At 43.1% G+C, this 13933-nt stretch overlaps 1 protein-coding gene across 1 annotated transcript in view; it reads right to left on the bottom strand.

The window, feature by feature from the left end:
• Positions 1-325: 325 nt before the first annotated feature.
• SUGP2 (SURP and G-patch domain containing 2) overlaps positions 326-13933 on the bottom strand; it is a 53407-nt gene continuing 39799 nt past the window's right edge. The window contains exons 9-11 of the mRNA XM_069962256.1: positions 4952-5088; positions 4223-4352; positions 326-3081 (exon numbers count right to left, since the gene is read on the bottom strand). Coding sequence (XP_069818357.1) covers positions 4223-4352; positions 4952-5088 — 267 coding nt within the window. The 3' untranslated portion in view covers positions 326-3081. The remainder of the gene's footprint in view (positions 3082-4222; positions 4353-4951; positions 5089-13933) is intronic.

Raw genomic sequence — 13933 nt, 5'->3', positions numbered from 1 at the left:
CAACGCTAACTTGTATGGTCAGTTATGAGGTTATCTTTTCCTGCCCTTTACCATGTTGCTATATTTTTAGTATTATTTTCCAGACCAATATCACACCATTTTCCCATGCTTTTCTTTACTGTAATTTCAGTAATTTAGGAAGAGGGCCTATGTGTATTTTTTTTTTTTTTTTTACTAGTGTTCGTTACTTGTCATTTCCATAGTTCCTGATAACATTTATTGCTTATGTGCAATGTGTACTGCTACCTCAGACTGTAGGACAAAACAGTGTAGTTCACAGCTTAAGTGTCAAAAAAAACAAAACAAAAACACACACCAAAAGAACTTGTTTCAACAATAGTTTTATTTTTCCCCAAAGCTTTGATATGAAAAAAAAAAAACAAGCATCATTCTAAAACACTGTTCCTTTCCATGTAAACCAATAGTAAAACAAATACCTAATCCCTAATCTCATAACTTTTAGCGTTCCAATTCCAAACTGGGTGAGCTGTGAGGAATTAAATCCCCTAAATAATGCAGTTTACAGAAGCCTGAAAACTGCATGTTAAATGGAAGGAGCAGGCCACTGTAAAACACCATGGGTCTTCTAATAGGCTGATGGAAATCTGACATTTACTGTTACAGACATTTCTTGCATAAGAACACAAAACACAAGTGATCTTCATTTAGGCAGTATGTAGAGATATACACTAAATTGTCACTTTATTGGAGACACCTGGGGGGGGGGGGTAGTTTTGGTCATCTGAGCAACTTCAAACAAACAGTCATTGCTGCTGTACTAGCCAAAGCCACTTTCAAAAACTGACAACCTTGTGGCATTTTCTCGCGAAACTGTGTCAAGAGTATATCCAGAAAGTTGCAGTTGAGTAAATACCTCCAGCAAAAGGAGATTCTGTAAGATTACACAGCACAATGACAAAAGGGGTCATTTCGACGAAAAGGTTGAGAATTGTCAAGCTAATAGCAGCTGAATACAATGTCAGTACTCTAACACATGTGAATGAACAACCCGTTGTTCCTTTGCATGGATGGACTTTAACTGCAGATGACAAGTTTAATGCTCTTGCAGGCTTAGGGAAACATAAAAGGCAGTTGGCATAAGAATGCAAAAATTGTATCCCTGAGTAATGGAAAAACATGGACTAAATTAATTCCAAATTTCTGTTGTACCACGTAGATGGGTGGGTCGAAATTTGAAGAAAGGAGCATGAATCAAATCTGGTTTCAGCAGCTCAGGTTGATGAAGGTGGCATAATGGTGTAGGGGATGTCTTCCTGGCACATCTCCGATCCCAGTGATGGAAGTTCGCCTATGGAAGCCTTGATGGAAGTCTTACCTATGCATCCAGACTGACCAAGTTCATACCATTATGGCCACTGCTTAACTTACGGAATAAGGACTTTCAGTAAGAAAATGCACGATATCACAAAGCTTGTATAGCTGTGGATTTGTTCCAGGAACACGATAGCGAGTTTTCCTTGCTTCCTTGGCCTTCACAATTACCAGATGCTAATTCTATAGAGCATCACTGGGACATAGCCCAGGCTGGTCAGACATAACAGTACTTCCATCTAATCTGTAACAACTACCACATGGTAGTTGTCCTAGCCACATGGGTCGATATAGTTGTAGGACACCTAGTGAAATCTATGGCACGACACATCAAAGGAGTTCTGAAAGGAAAAGGGCTTCCAGCGCGCTACTAAATTGGTGTCTCAAATAAAGTGGCCAGTGTATAAAATATAGACAGTGTGCTAAAGCTTTTTTTTTTTTTTTTTATTGTACTACAAAACATGCTCGGAACAAGATAACCAACTCAGCCTATGTGCCAAAAACAAAACTAAGTACAGCTTGAACACACATATACACTTAGAAATGTTTTTCTTTAAAGTAATGTGCATCTTCTATATAGAAAAATTCCATTAATACCCTTCTACAACATAATGAAAACATATAGATTCACACCAAAAGGAAAAGCATATGGCCATTTTTCTTATCTAATAATGGACTACATTAAAAAAAAAGTCTATAGAAAAAAATAACTACGCACAGGAAAGGAACATTTTTTCCTTCATTTGTAGCTGTATTTTGTTTAAATTTTACTTACTGTGTGTGAATATAGCCCAACTTAACTTTAGGGGGGGATTCCCATCTGGAGCCATAGGATATACCATAAGTGTCTGATAAATGAAGGTCCCATGCCTATCTTTAAGGAGTTGATCCAAGAATAAAAAAAACACGACACACACAGCACCACCCCTGTCCCCAGGTTGTGTGTGGTGTTACAATTTAACTCCATTCTCTTTAATGGAATTGAGCTGCAAAAACTACACCCAAATTAAGACTTGGGTGTAAAACAGCATCTGTCAGCATCTGTCACAGGGTAGGATTTGGCTCCCTTCACAGGTCTCTGTATGGGGCCATCAGTCATTCTGATAATTTGTAACTGCTAAAGATTAATGGGAGTTGCACAGACAGCAAAGCACTATGCCAAGCGCATGACTTCTGAAGAGAAAAAAAAACAAACACAAAAACAAACAGTGTAGCTTGTAGTGTGGACACTGAAACACAACTGTAATTAACCTTGACAGGCATTACATGAACCATATAAAACAGTACATTGCGCTGTTCTCGGCTTCAAGACCACCTCCTGTGGCTGCAAGCAGGCCGGCGGGCTCGAGAACTTAAAGCTGCAGGTCCCATAGATGGATATGCCATAAATGCACCAGATGGGAATATTTTCAACTATGTCCTAAAGGGTTAACAATTCACTTAAAACAGCTAAAATGTCTAATAACCAAAGAAGCTTCTCATGAAGAGTTAACATACAACATTTTGTTTCTTAAAATGTTTATTAAAAGTTGTAACTTAAAAAGTTAGGCAGACGCTTTCTTACATGAACGAAGCGTGTTTAATCAGCACATTAATGAGAAGAAAACAAAACAAAACACAAGAACACAACATCAACTTGTTGGAAGATTATGACGACGCATTTTCTAGTGTGAAAACTATAGGGTCCTACTCGAGACCCAAAATACACAGAAAAAGTGACTTCCTAGATTTCAGTAGTCTTGAGCCATCCTGTGAAATGGGAAAAATAAGAAAACAAGCTGAATATTTGAAAACTTTCACTGAGTACACAAATCCAACCACGCCCGCAAGAGCTGCCTTACCACTGAAGGCAAAACACACAGCATATTGCAAGGCATAGTGGTCAACATGGAGCATTGTGATTACAATAAAATCCTGCTACCAAACTAATCACACAAATGCCGTGTGCGATTTGGGCAAGAAGCTGTTTAAAAGTGTGATAAATCACTCCAAAAGGTTGGTTTCTGAAGATTTTTGAAAGTAAAAATACCGTAAGAAAAACCCATTTTAAGAATAAGGAAACTTTTCAGGGTTTATGCCTAATTTGAAAATTTTTTAGTAAGAGAATTGAACATATGACTTCCATAGAGAGAAACAATAGAATATAAATGACCCTGAAAATCCAGGGCAATTTTTAAAGAAAAATCCAACTGAGGAGACGAGTCTATATATTAAATCTACAAAGTTGTTTTCTGGATCAGAAGTTCAAATTCGGCAACACGCTGCCAAGGTTATTACAAAAATGAAACATTCAAAAATGTTTCATACGTCGATGACCAAATAACCCATGCACAATCAAGTTGTTGGAAGATTGTGCAATTTATACCCATCACCTCCAGGCTCCAAATGACAGGAAACAACTCTTGGTGGTAAAAACTAAGTTTTCAGGTTTTTGAAGTTAGAAAGGTAGGGCTAAGCACGAAGGCAAACCCAACTGGGTATGGCGAGAGTCACTATACAAGAATGGAAACTCACAGTGAGCCCCACAGCTGGGACTGAAGAAATTGCCTGTGCCATGCCAAAAAGGGCAAGGAAAACATGAAACTGGCATAATACCAACATTCAAACGTTTCTAAATAAATGTATCAACTGTAATTGTACCATAACATCCAGTCCAACCATCAAGTGGTGAACAGAATATAGGCCTCAGCCTATGGAACTGATGAGGTTAAGGGGTGTTTGAAAAACACGCAAAGTGTGGCAGTGAATCTTTGTGTTTTTAAATACACTGCAAATATGAACGTTTCCTTCCTAATCTACATTCCCCCCCCCCACACTTTTCTTAACAGAAAGGACCATTAATGTAGCATGGTGAAAATACAAGTAAACACTGAGTATTCTCCAAGCTTACCTATTCATTTGGTAATTTTTTCTTTGTATTGTACATTTGAATCATTCTTTGACGAAAGGCATCAAAGTTTGTAGAATTGCCAGCCTTCTTTTCTTTAGAACCCAGGCCCTCTCCAGCAGATACTGCGCCCCTAAAAAAATGGCAAAAGTCGATCCTTATTTTAAAACATAAAATCTAACAGGTAGTTAATGCCTTCCTAACCTCGACAGTATATGACAAAATATATTCTTTAGAAAGCTGTAGCATGAGTAAGCTTGACTGAAGTGTCAGGCAAGTCATGTACATCACTAAAGGTCCAAGCTAAACAAATTCCTGACATGTAAGGGAATGAAAGGAACAGGGCCTGCATGACTCCCACCAAGGGCAAACTGCACACTGGGAGCCATGGAAAAATAGATCAATTCCCACATATCATGTCCCATCATATAAAATCAATGATGTACAAGCAAGCAAGGGACTGGAGAGCCATTGTCTAATGTGTCAGGAAGCCTACATATTAAGTATAGTGATATACAGGTCAAGGTAGGAGAAAATATACTGTTGTCCAAAGAACCTGTGGGCCGCCAGCCTAAAGTTTCCAAGACGAACCTAGTAGTAAAAAAGGCTTCTTAGTAAAGCCATGGATGCATGTAGACTACGAGGTGGATTTAAAAAAATAAAATAAGTGTACACTAAAAACTTGCTGAAAAAACATCCAGATGTGTTAAATAAACCCGTTGTAGAACATACACGTTTATGGGATTTTTGATGCCTAATCCACGAGATCCAAGTCCTTCACCTTCTTGCCAGCCCATCTTACTCAACATCTGGAAACCCACATTCTGTTGGGTAATCTTTTTATTGGCAAACTCTAAATCCACTGATTTCTTGAGGGGAAAAAAAAGGGAAAAAAAAAGTTAAAATGTATACAGATTTTACAATTGACCACAGAACACTGTTACAGCTGGCACCACTAGCTGAAGAGGAAAGCACACTCAGCAGGTGGTTCTACATACTAGTTGCTAACCTATCAGTTCACATGGTGAACATGTATTCTATTAGGTGACGTGTTATATAGGTGGGGGGTGTGTTTAATGGGAGGGACACGGCGGGGCTGGATCCAGCACTGCCAACATGAGGAGGGGGGAGGAATGGGGAGAGGGTGGGCACCACTGACGTCTGCGGGTGACAGGCTGGGCTGCTCTCTCTGGTCCGAGAGGGGGGAGTGAGGGTAAGTTATGGATGGAGGACTGCTGTGCTGTCTCTCAGAGGTGGCGGTGGGGGGGGGGGTTGTCGCTTTTTGCAGTCACTCGACCTACCTGTCGGCCGTCGGCCTGTCACCAGTCCCCAGCCCCAGCCTGTAACCTGAATTCCGGACGCTTTCCTGATGTGCATCTGTGCAGAGAGTTTCCAGCCAAAAATGGACAGGATTTTAAAAAATCCTGACCTATTTTCCGTAACGGTTTATTATTTACATCGTTCTGTTCAGCTCTTCTCCTAATATGCAGGAGAATAGGCCAAACCCAGCTGCCAATTGACAGTTGACTGACTATACACAGCATGGATAGATAACTGCCAATCAGCAGCTGGTAGGTGGAGTTTTCTGCTTTTCAAGAATATCCGGGAATACTGAGCTCACACTCAATGGAGAGGACTACTTCTTGTCCATGTTATTCAAGAGGATATCTCCAAATCAGCTGTACAGAACAATGTAAGTGATATATCATTCTGTTCAGCTTCTCTGAATATAAACCTGCTGGCAGAGTCTCTTTAACAATCGAGGTTGTTCATCATTAACCTGAAATCATTCATTATATTACACAGAATTGTCGTTAGTTACGATCATTTACCCCATCTGATCCCAGCACATGAACGAAATTTGTAGAATTACACAATGATTACAATGATTAGTGAACCATCAGCAAACTAATGCCGAATTACAGTGAACAATTAGACAATGATTAACAATGATTTTGGTGTATCCGTATTTTTTGTGAATCCACAAAGAATGGGAAGGGGATAGATAAATTAAAGTGTCACTGTCATTAAATTTGTTTTAGCAGAAATCAATAGTCCAGGCAATTTTAAGAAACTTTGTAATTGGGTTTATAAGCCGAAAAATGAATTTTTATCATGAAAAAGCAGTTTGAAGCTCTCCCCCCTGTCTTCATTGTTCTCCTATGGAGAGAGTGAAATGAGACACCAAAACAGGACAACAAAGAGTTAATTTACAACTACATGACCCGGATATCTCCTCTGACAGTCACCACTGACCACTGAATTCAGCTTTCACCCAAGCTCTGTGCCTGTAATTGTTTGTTCTCTGCTCTCTGCTGCCGACTAACTCCCTCCTCCTCCCTCCCCTCTCTATAGAACAGACTGGTTGTGCCTGATGCAACAAGTCACAATTTCCTGATATTTTGCAGTGAATGGAAAAGAGGAGGAGGGGGGGCTGGGAAAAGGCTTTTCTAATAAACCCAATTACAAAGTTTCTTAAAATCGCCTGGACTATTGATTTCTGCAAAAAAAAATAAAAATAAAAATATATATACGACTGACTCTTTAACCCCTTAGTGACAGCCATGCTGCCTTTTCATGGCGGCCACTAATGGGCTTTATTCCCATGCGTACGCCTTTTAATGGCGGACGCATCGGAATAAATCACCGCCCGGCGGCAGCAGAGCGGGTGATCAGCGGTCAGTAATGTACACTAGTGTAAAAGTGAAAAAAAAATGTGTACCAAACACAACACATCCCCCCCCCCCCCAATAATAAAGATGCATTACATTCCCTATACCCAATAAAACGTTACATAAAAGTGATCAAAAATACAAAATCATATACATTTTTGGTATCATTACGTCCGTAACGACCCAATCTATAAAACTATGTTAATAATTATATCGCACGACACACGCTGTAAATAAAAAAAAAAAAATTAAACAAAACCGTACCAGAATAGCTGTATTTTATCAATCCACTTTAGAAAATACATCATAAAAGAGATCAAAAAGTCATATACATATAAAACTTGGTATCAATAGAAACTACAGATCTTCCCGCAAAAAATAAGCCCAAAACCAGCTCTGTCACGCAAAAGATGAGAACGCTATGGATCTTGCAATGCGGCGACAGTTTTTGTGGGTTTTTGCTAGGAAGACAGTTAAAAAAACCTATACAAATGTGGTATCGCTGTAACCGTAGTGACCCAGAGAATACGGATTTTTACGGCGATCACTAATGGGCTCTATACTGTTGCCATCAGCTCTTTATGGTGATGGCGCAGAATAGTGCAGCAGCGCTGGTAATGCCCACAGCCCCCTCCTCTCAGCTACTGGAGGTAGCTGAGGGGTTGGGGCAGAGTGTGGGGTCAGTCCCGGCAAGTCCCCTCACCGGCAATCGCCATTATTATCAGTATAACGGCGGCCACTGGTAACAGACATTGCCAGCGCAGCTAAACGCTTTCATCTCTTCTCACCGTGAATCCACAGTGAGAGGAGATGAGAACATGTCCCCCCCCTGTCCCCAGAATTAACCCTAGTGCCTGTAACTAAAATGACACTCCTTCCCTTCTGAGCCCTGCTGTGTGCCCATACAGTGGTTTATGCCCACATATGGGGTACCATTGTACTCAGGAGAACCTCCGTAACAAATTTTGGGGTGCTTTCTCTCCCCTGTTCCTAGTGAAATTTCAAACTAAACAAACATGTTATTGCAAAAATTCAATTTTTTTCATTTTTACTGTCTTCTTTGAATACTTTCCTCTAATACCTGTGGGGTCAAAATAGTCACCACACCCCAAGATGTATCCTTTGAGGGGTGCACTTTCCTAAATGGGGTGACTTTTGCAGGGGGTTCTATTCTGCTGACACTACAGGGGCACTGCAAACGCACCTGGCGCTCAGAAACTTCTTCAGCAAAATCTGAACTGGAAATTCTAATAGGAGCTCCTTCCCTTCTGAGCCCCGCTGTGTGTCCATACAGTGGTTTACGCCCACATATGGGGTACCGTTGTACTCAGGAGAACCTGCGTTACAGAATTTGGGGTGCAGTTTCTCTCATGTTTATTATGAAAATGAGATAAGATACTTTAATCTTAACAAATATATTATTGGAAAATTTCTATTTTCCATTTTTTTCCGGCCTAATTGTGAATACTTTCCTCCAGCCCCTGTAGGGTTAAATGCTCATTATACCCCTAGACTAATTCTTTAAGGTTTCTAGTTTCCAAAATGGGGTCACTTATGGGGGTTTCCAGTATACAAGCCTCCTAAATCAACTTTAAAAAAGAACTGGTCCCTAAAAAAATCAGTTTGGGAAATTTGGAAATAATGTGACTTACTAACGTATTTTGTGGAAACGTTACTGACTGTTCTTTTGCAGAAATTACAGACAATCCCATAGACTTCTATAAGCGAATCTGTACCGCTATTAAGAGCCATACTAGGACATAGTGATGTCACAATACCAAAATTTTGAGTTCGATACCAATACTCGATTTTTTTATTTCGATACCCGATACCAATTCGATACCTAAGTATGAGAAAAAGCTACACCTCCCAACCGTTTTTACGACGTTAAGGTCTTTAGGTCTGCACTATTACGGATATCTTTTGGTGTAATAGGGCCCTTAGGGGTGATACGGTGTGTCCACAAGATGGCAAGTGAGCTTTAAGGTAAAAGTGTACAAGAAAACTTTGTGGGTGGGTAGTAGGAGCTGCAAGGTGGTAGGGGTTTGTCTGAGGGATGGAGTAGGAGACAGCAAAGGGGACACAAATGGTTGGAGCAGATTGGGAAAGTAGCAGAAAAAGAAAAGAAGATAGCGACTGTTTGGGGACCATATTGAAAGGGAAGGGGCACAAAATGACGGGGGGTCTGGAGCAGAGAGACACAAGGTAGAAATAAGAGGTGGAGCAGCATTTGGGGAGGGAGTAGGATGCTCCATGGAGGGGAGCACAAAATGGCAGGGGAGCTTTAGGGATAAGAGGGGCTAAAAAATGGGTAGAGAACTCTGGCCTGGTTGTGATCCCTAGAGGTGGTTAGGGAGCAGATAAGGCAGCTGTACCCAGGCTGGAGGGGTCCGATGTTTTGTACTGGTCCCAGATGGCACCTGCAATAACTGGACATACATAGCAGATAATGAGGGTATGCAACACACGTCTTCATGGGAACACCTCTAACTGCCACTGCAGGATTTACATGTAGGGGCCCCCCATTCAGTGTACAGCAAATTAAGGCCGGGCAGTTTTGTACTGCAAAAACTACATGAAAAATAAATATTAGTGGCTTCTCTGCAGGGGTCATGTACTTAGCAGGTGACTCATGGTGTATACTCCTCAGTGTTATCTATGAGGAGCAGGAGATACAGGACCTTCATTGGCTCACAGGTCACTCTCCCTGACCTCTGCTTATAGCCCGTAACCCCTGCCGCACAGCTCACAGAAGAGACAGAAGAAAGGTGATTTATTACCTGTTCTTTCTGCTGTGTCCCGACACTGCCCTGCCTTATAGATACAGAACTGACAGGCGCCCTGTGCTGGGGCAGGAGGGATTATGGGAGCCAGGCAGATGCTGCAGTTGCTCCTTACACAGATCACCCATGCCTGCACACAGCTCCTGTCAGCTGCTACTGAAGATGCCTCTACCGGTCTCACTGCCCACTCATCGCTCCCTTCCTCCATGCTGCATAAGTGCTCACACTCCAGGAGCAGCTGGAGACAGAGGCAGGCAAGGCAGTCTGGAAGCACACAGACAGGAAAGGGTTACTTGCCGGGCAGGTCAGTTTCCCAGACGCAGCTCCTCACTCCGGCTGCATGCCAGGAAGGACAAGAGGCTGAGGTGTAACGGGCTGGGGTCGTTAGCAGCGGAGGGTCTGCTAGACATAGCAGCTGACCCCACTGCTTCTGGAATGGATCAGGAGGGATTAATGCCGCTATCAGTTGTGACAGCAGCATCTGCACAAGTTACATAGCAGACACAGGCGATCGCTGTGTGCGGCTATAACTTATCACTGCTGTGAGCAGAGGAAGGGGTGGGCGGAAGAGGTGACTGCAGGGGGCTGTACTCAGAGAACATGGCCGGCGCTCAGCTAGCCGCCCGCCGTGTTCTCTGCACTATACTTTATGTTAAGCTGCGTTATTAGGCAACTTAACATAAAGTATCGATACCAGGAAATCCTGGTACCGAACCGTATTGTTGCCAGAAATATCGATAGTAGTATCGATATTTCGGTGCATCGTGCATCCCTGCTAGGACATGTGCTACTTTTATTGCAGCAGTAACTGTGGGCAGTGTGAATAGCACAATAGAAACCAACATGCCCTAAATTTTCCTGCAATTATGGATACATTTAAGGAATGTGTGAATAAGGCCTTACTCATCTAATAAGCACAGTCACATCATAAATCCAAAATGGCAAAGTGAAAATTAAAATGTACCACTTTTGGTAACTAGGAGCAGCTGGAATGGTCACTGAGATTTGCTCTGCAATAAATCAGCAATTGGGAGCATTGCTTAACTCACCAGAGTAGAGATGAGCGAACTGCTGATCTCAGCGAAGCACTTTGCTTGATCATTAAGCACACAGCCTTACAGCTCTGTTCTGCTCCATGCTGCTCCACCATGGGTGCCGGGGAAAAGATGGATCCAATCCTGTGAAACTGGAGGGGGGCGTGCTGGCGCGATGTGATAACGTCACGCTGAGAGTTGCACGGCCCTAGACACGCGGCGGCTGCTGCGCGGGGGGGTTGGGTGGGTGAGATATGAAACGCAGGGTCCGAGGGGGATGGTGCTGTCTGGGACTGCTGTGTCTGAAGGTCCTGTAAGGTGAAGAGGCATCCGGTTGGCAGGGATGTGATGTGAACGAGGAGGAGAGTGGCAATACAGCGAGGTCGGGGTGTGCATGTGACAGCAGGACAATGGAATTCAGCTTCAGCTGTGAAGTGTGCTGGTGTAGCTGTTGCAGCGTTCTGTCAAGCAGAAAAAGGACGGAGGGTTGAAGCACGAGCCAGAGACAAGACAAGTCCGGTTGAAGCTGAAGTGTGGAAACTCGGGTGCGATTGTTCCAAGTTCCACCGGGGGGAGCAGTGATTTGTTTAGGGCTGCTAGGACACAGATTTGGTGTAGTGTGTGGAACCTGTTCCTCGGGTTGTAAACTCTCCCTGTGCACAGTAGTGAGATTGTGGGAGGCATGGTCTGAATTAGTAAAAGTGTATGTGCCAGGGGTAACATTGCTATGGATGACATCTATTGCCTAATCCCACAGACAGTGTCTTTTTTATCCAGCTGGCAATAAGGGTTTCTCAGTAGTACAAGTATTTTCTGTAAAGTCCAGACTGTTATAAGCACACCTTATAAGCGAACTGCTGAGTGGGTCGGCCCAGGTGGTTTTTGGTGCATTCGAACTGCTGCGTCAGGACTACCAGCTAAGTTAGTATCTTGAGTGCATCTGAACTACTAACTGTGTCCGCCTAGACTGTCATATGTGCATCTGAATTACTACCTGTGCTAGCTCATACGAGCACTTGAATTACTATTTGTGCTAGTCTGTTATATGTGTATTTGATACATCACGGTGTCCGTCCAGTCCGGACTGTTAGATGTGCATTTTTTCTTGCAATAAGTGGTGGATTTTTTTTTTCTTCTCACCTTGGTTATGGGAATTCTGAACATGTTCTATGTGCTGATTTAATTTGCTAATAGTACTCTCCTATAACTGTCTGTAACATAGAAATTGATGAGATTTTTTTAACACTCAAAACCATGTCTTCAGGGAAGACGCCAGGTCCTGACGGACTGCCTATAGAGATATTTAGACTGGCCAACCAACAGATGATGAAGCATTTTTGTGAGGTGCTAAAGGATACATATATGAGAGGGCGCCTGCCTGAATCAATGTATGACGCAGAAATTGTATTAATCCTCAAAGCTGACAAGGATATTAGTGAGCCAGAATCTTTTAGACCCATTTCTCTGATTAACTCAGAGAGGAAGGTACTATGCAAGTTACTAGCTAATACAGTCATGACAAACTCTGGCCGGCAGTGCCATTATTTTTGGCCCGCTGAGCTTATCCATTGTCTGTATTAAATCTGGTCTGTCTGACGTTGCAGATTATAATATGGGTGATCCAGACAGCCGTTCGGACTGGCTACTATATAAGACACTATTGGGGAGAGCTGGCTACTTTCTAAGACTGTTAGAGAGAGCTGGCCATTATATAAAACTATGGTGGAGGGGTGGTATTGTATTAGAGACTATTTTAGGGACTGGCTTCTATATAAGAGATTTTTGGGGAGGTCTGGCTACTATATAAGAGACTATGGGGAAGGGCTGGCTATTATATTGGGCACTATTGAAAGGGCTGGCTACTATGTGGGGCTCTAATAGTAGGCCTGGCTAGTATGTGGGGCACTATTGGGGGGGGGGGGTGTTACTAGGCAGTGCTTGGAACGCTGCACGCTGCTCTTCATTAAATATTAAAGGGGTAGTGCGGCGGTAAAGAATTATTCACAGACTAACACACATTACAAAGTTATGCAACTTTGTAATGTATGTTATGTCTGTGAATGGCCCCCTTCCCCGTGTCCCACCACCCCCACCCGTGTACCCGGAAGTGTGGTGCGCTATACATACCTGTCACGTGCCGACACCCGTCTCCGATCTACAGTTCCGACTGTCTTGAATGCCGGCCGCTCTCTGCAGCGTCATCCGATGCTCAGCCATGATTGGCTGAGCATAACTGTGCTCAGCCAATCGCGGCTGAGCACAGTTGTGACGCGGCGGAGGGGGGATGGGCGGCAGCGACTCAGCCGTCCGTCCAAAGATGAGGTTTGGCACAAGGTGGCGGACGGCCCTCGACACGGATCAGGTAATGTATAATGCACCACACTTCCAGGTACACGGGGAACGGGGCGATTCACAGACATAACATACATTACAAAGTTGTATAACTTTGTAATGTGTGTTATTCTGTGAATAATTTCTGAGCGCCGCACTACCCCTTTAAGGTTGGCCCGCGACTTTCTCCAATTTTATTATTTTGGCCCACTGTGTATTTGAGTTTGACACCCCTGAGCTAATAGATTGATTAAGATGATTCATGACTTAGTGGGAAGAGAGCATTGTGGGTTTGAACCCGGCAGGACCACATATGACAACATAAGGCGGCTCTACGCAAACATCCAGATGGGGAGGGGGGGGGGGCATTCCATACTGTCTTTGGACAGTGTGGAGTGGCCCTTCCTCTGGAGAACTCTGGAAGAATTTGGAATTGGGGAGGTTTTTTTGAACTGGTTCAAAATTATTTACTATAAACCTAGAGCTTGCATCTCCATTAATGGTCATCGTTCAGAGAGTTTCGATTTGCAGAGAGGGACCAGGCAGGGTTGTCATCTCTCCCCCCTGCTCTTTGCCCTGGCGATAGAGTCTTTGGTGAGGAGTATCAAGAGGAATGTGGAGCTGGAGGGGTGTGGGGCCAGGGGGAGAAAGGACAAGCTGGCGTTATACACGGACGACCTGTTGATGTTTCTGGGTAACACCAAAGTGGCAATGGTAGAAGTAGAGAGGTTTAGAAGACTCTCTGAAATAAGGACCAACTGGGGAAAGTCTGTGTTATTACTGCTGGACCCAAAGATCAAGCCAAAAGTGCAGGCAGAACTTAAGATATTAGGCCCAGAGGGTTGTTTTAAATATTTGGGTATCTGGATATCGGCGCCCCTAGATAGTTACGAA

The sequence above is a fragment of the Dendropsophus ebraccatus genome, chromosome 3 (genome assembly GCF_027789765.1).
Source record: "Dendropsophus ebraccatus isolate aDenEbr1 chromosome 3, aDenEbr1.pat, whole genome shotgun sequence".
NCBI lineage: Eukaryota > Metazoa > Chordata > Amphibia > Anura > Hylidae > Dendropsophus > Dendropsophus ebraccatus.
The sequence above is the reverse complement of the archived record's forward strand: the minus strand, read 5'-3'. Positions and strand labels throughout refer to the sequence as shown.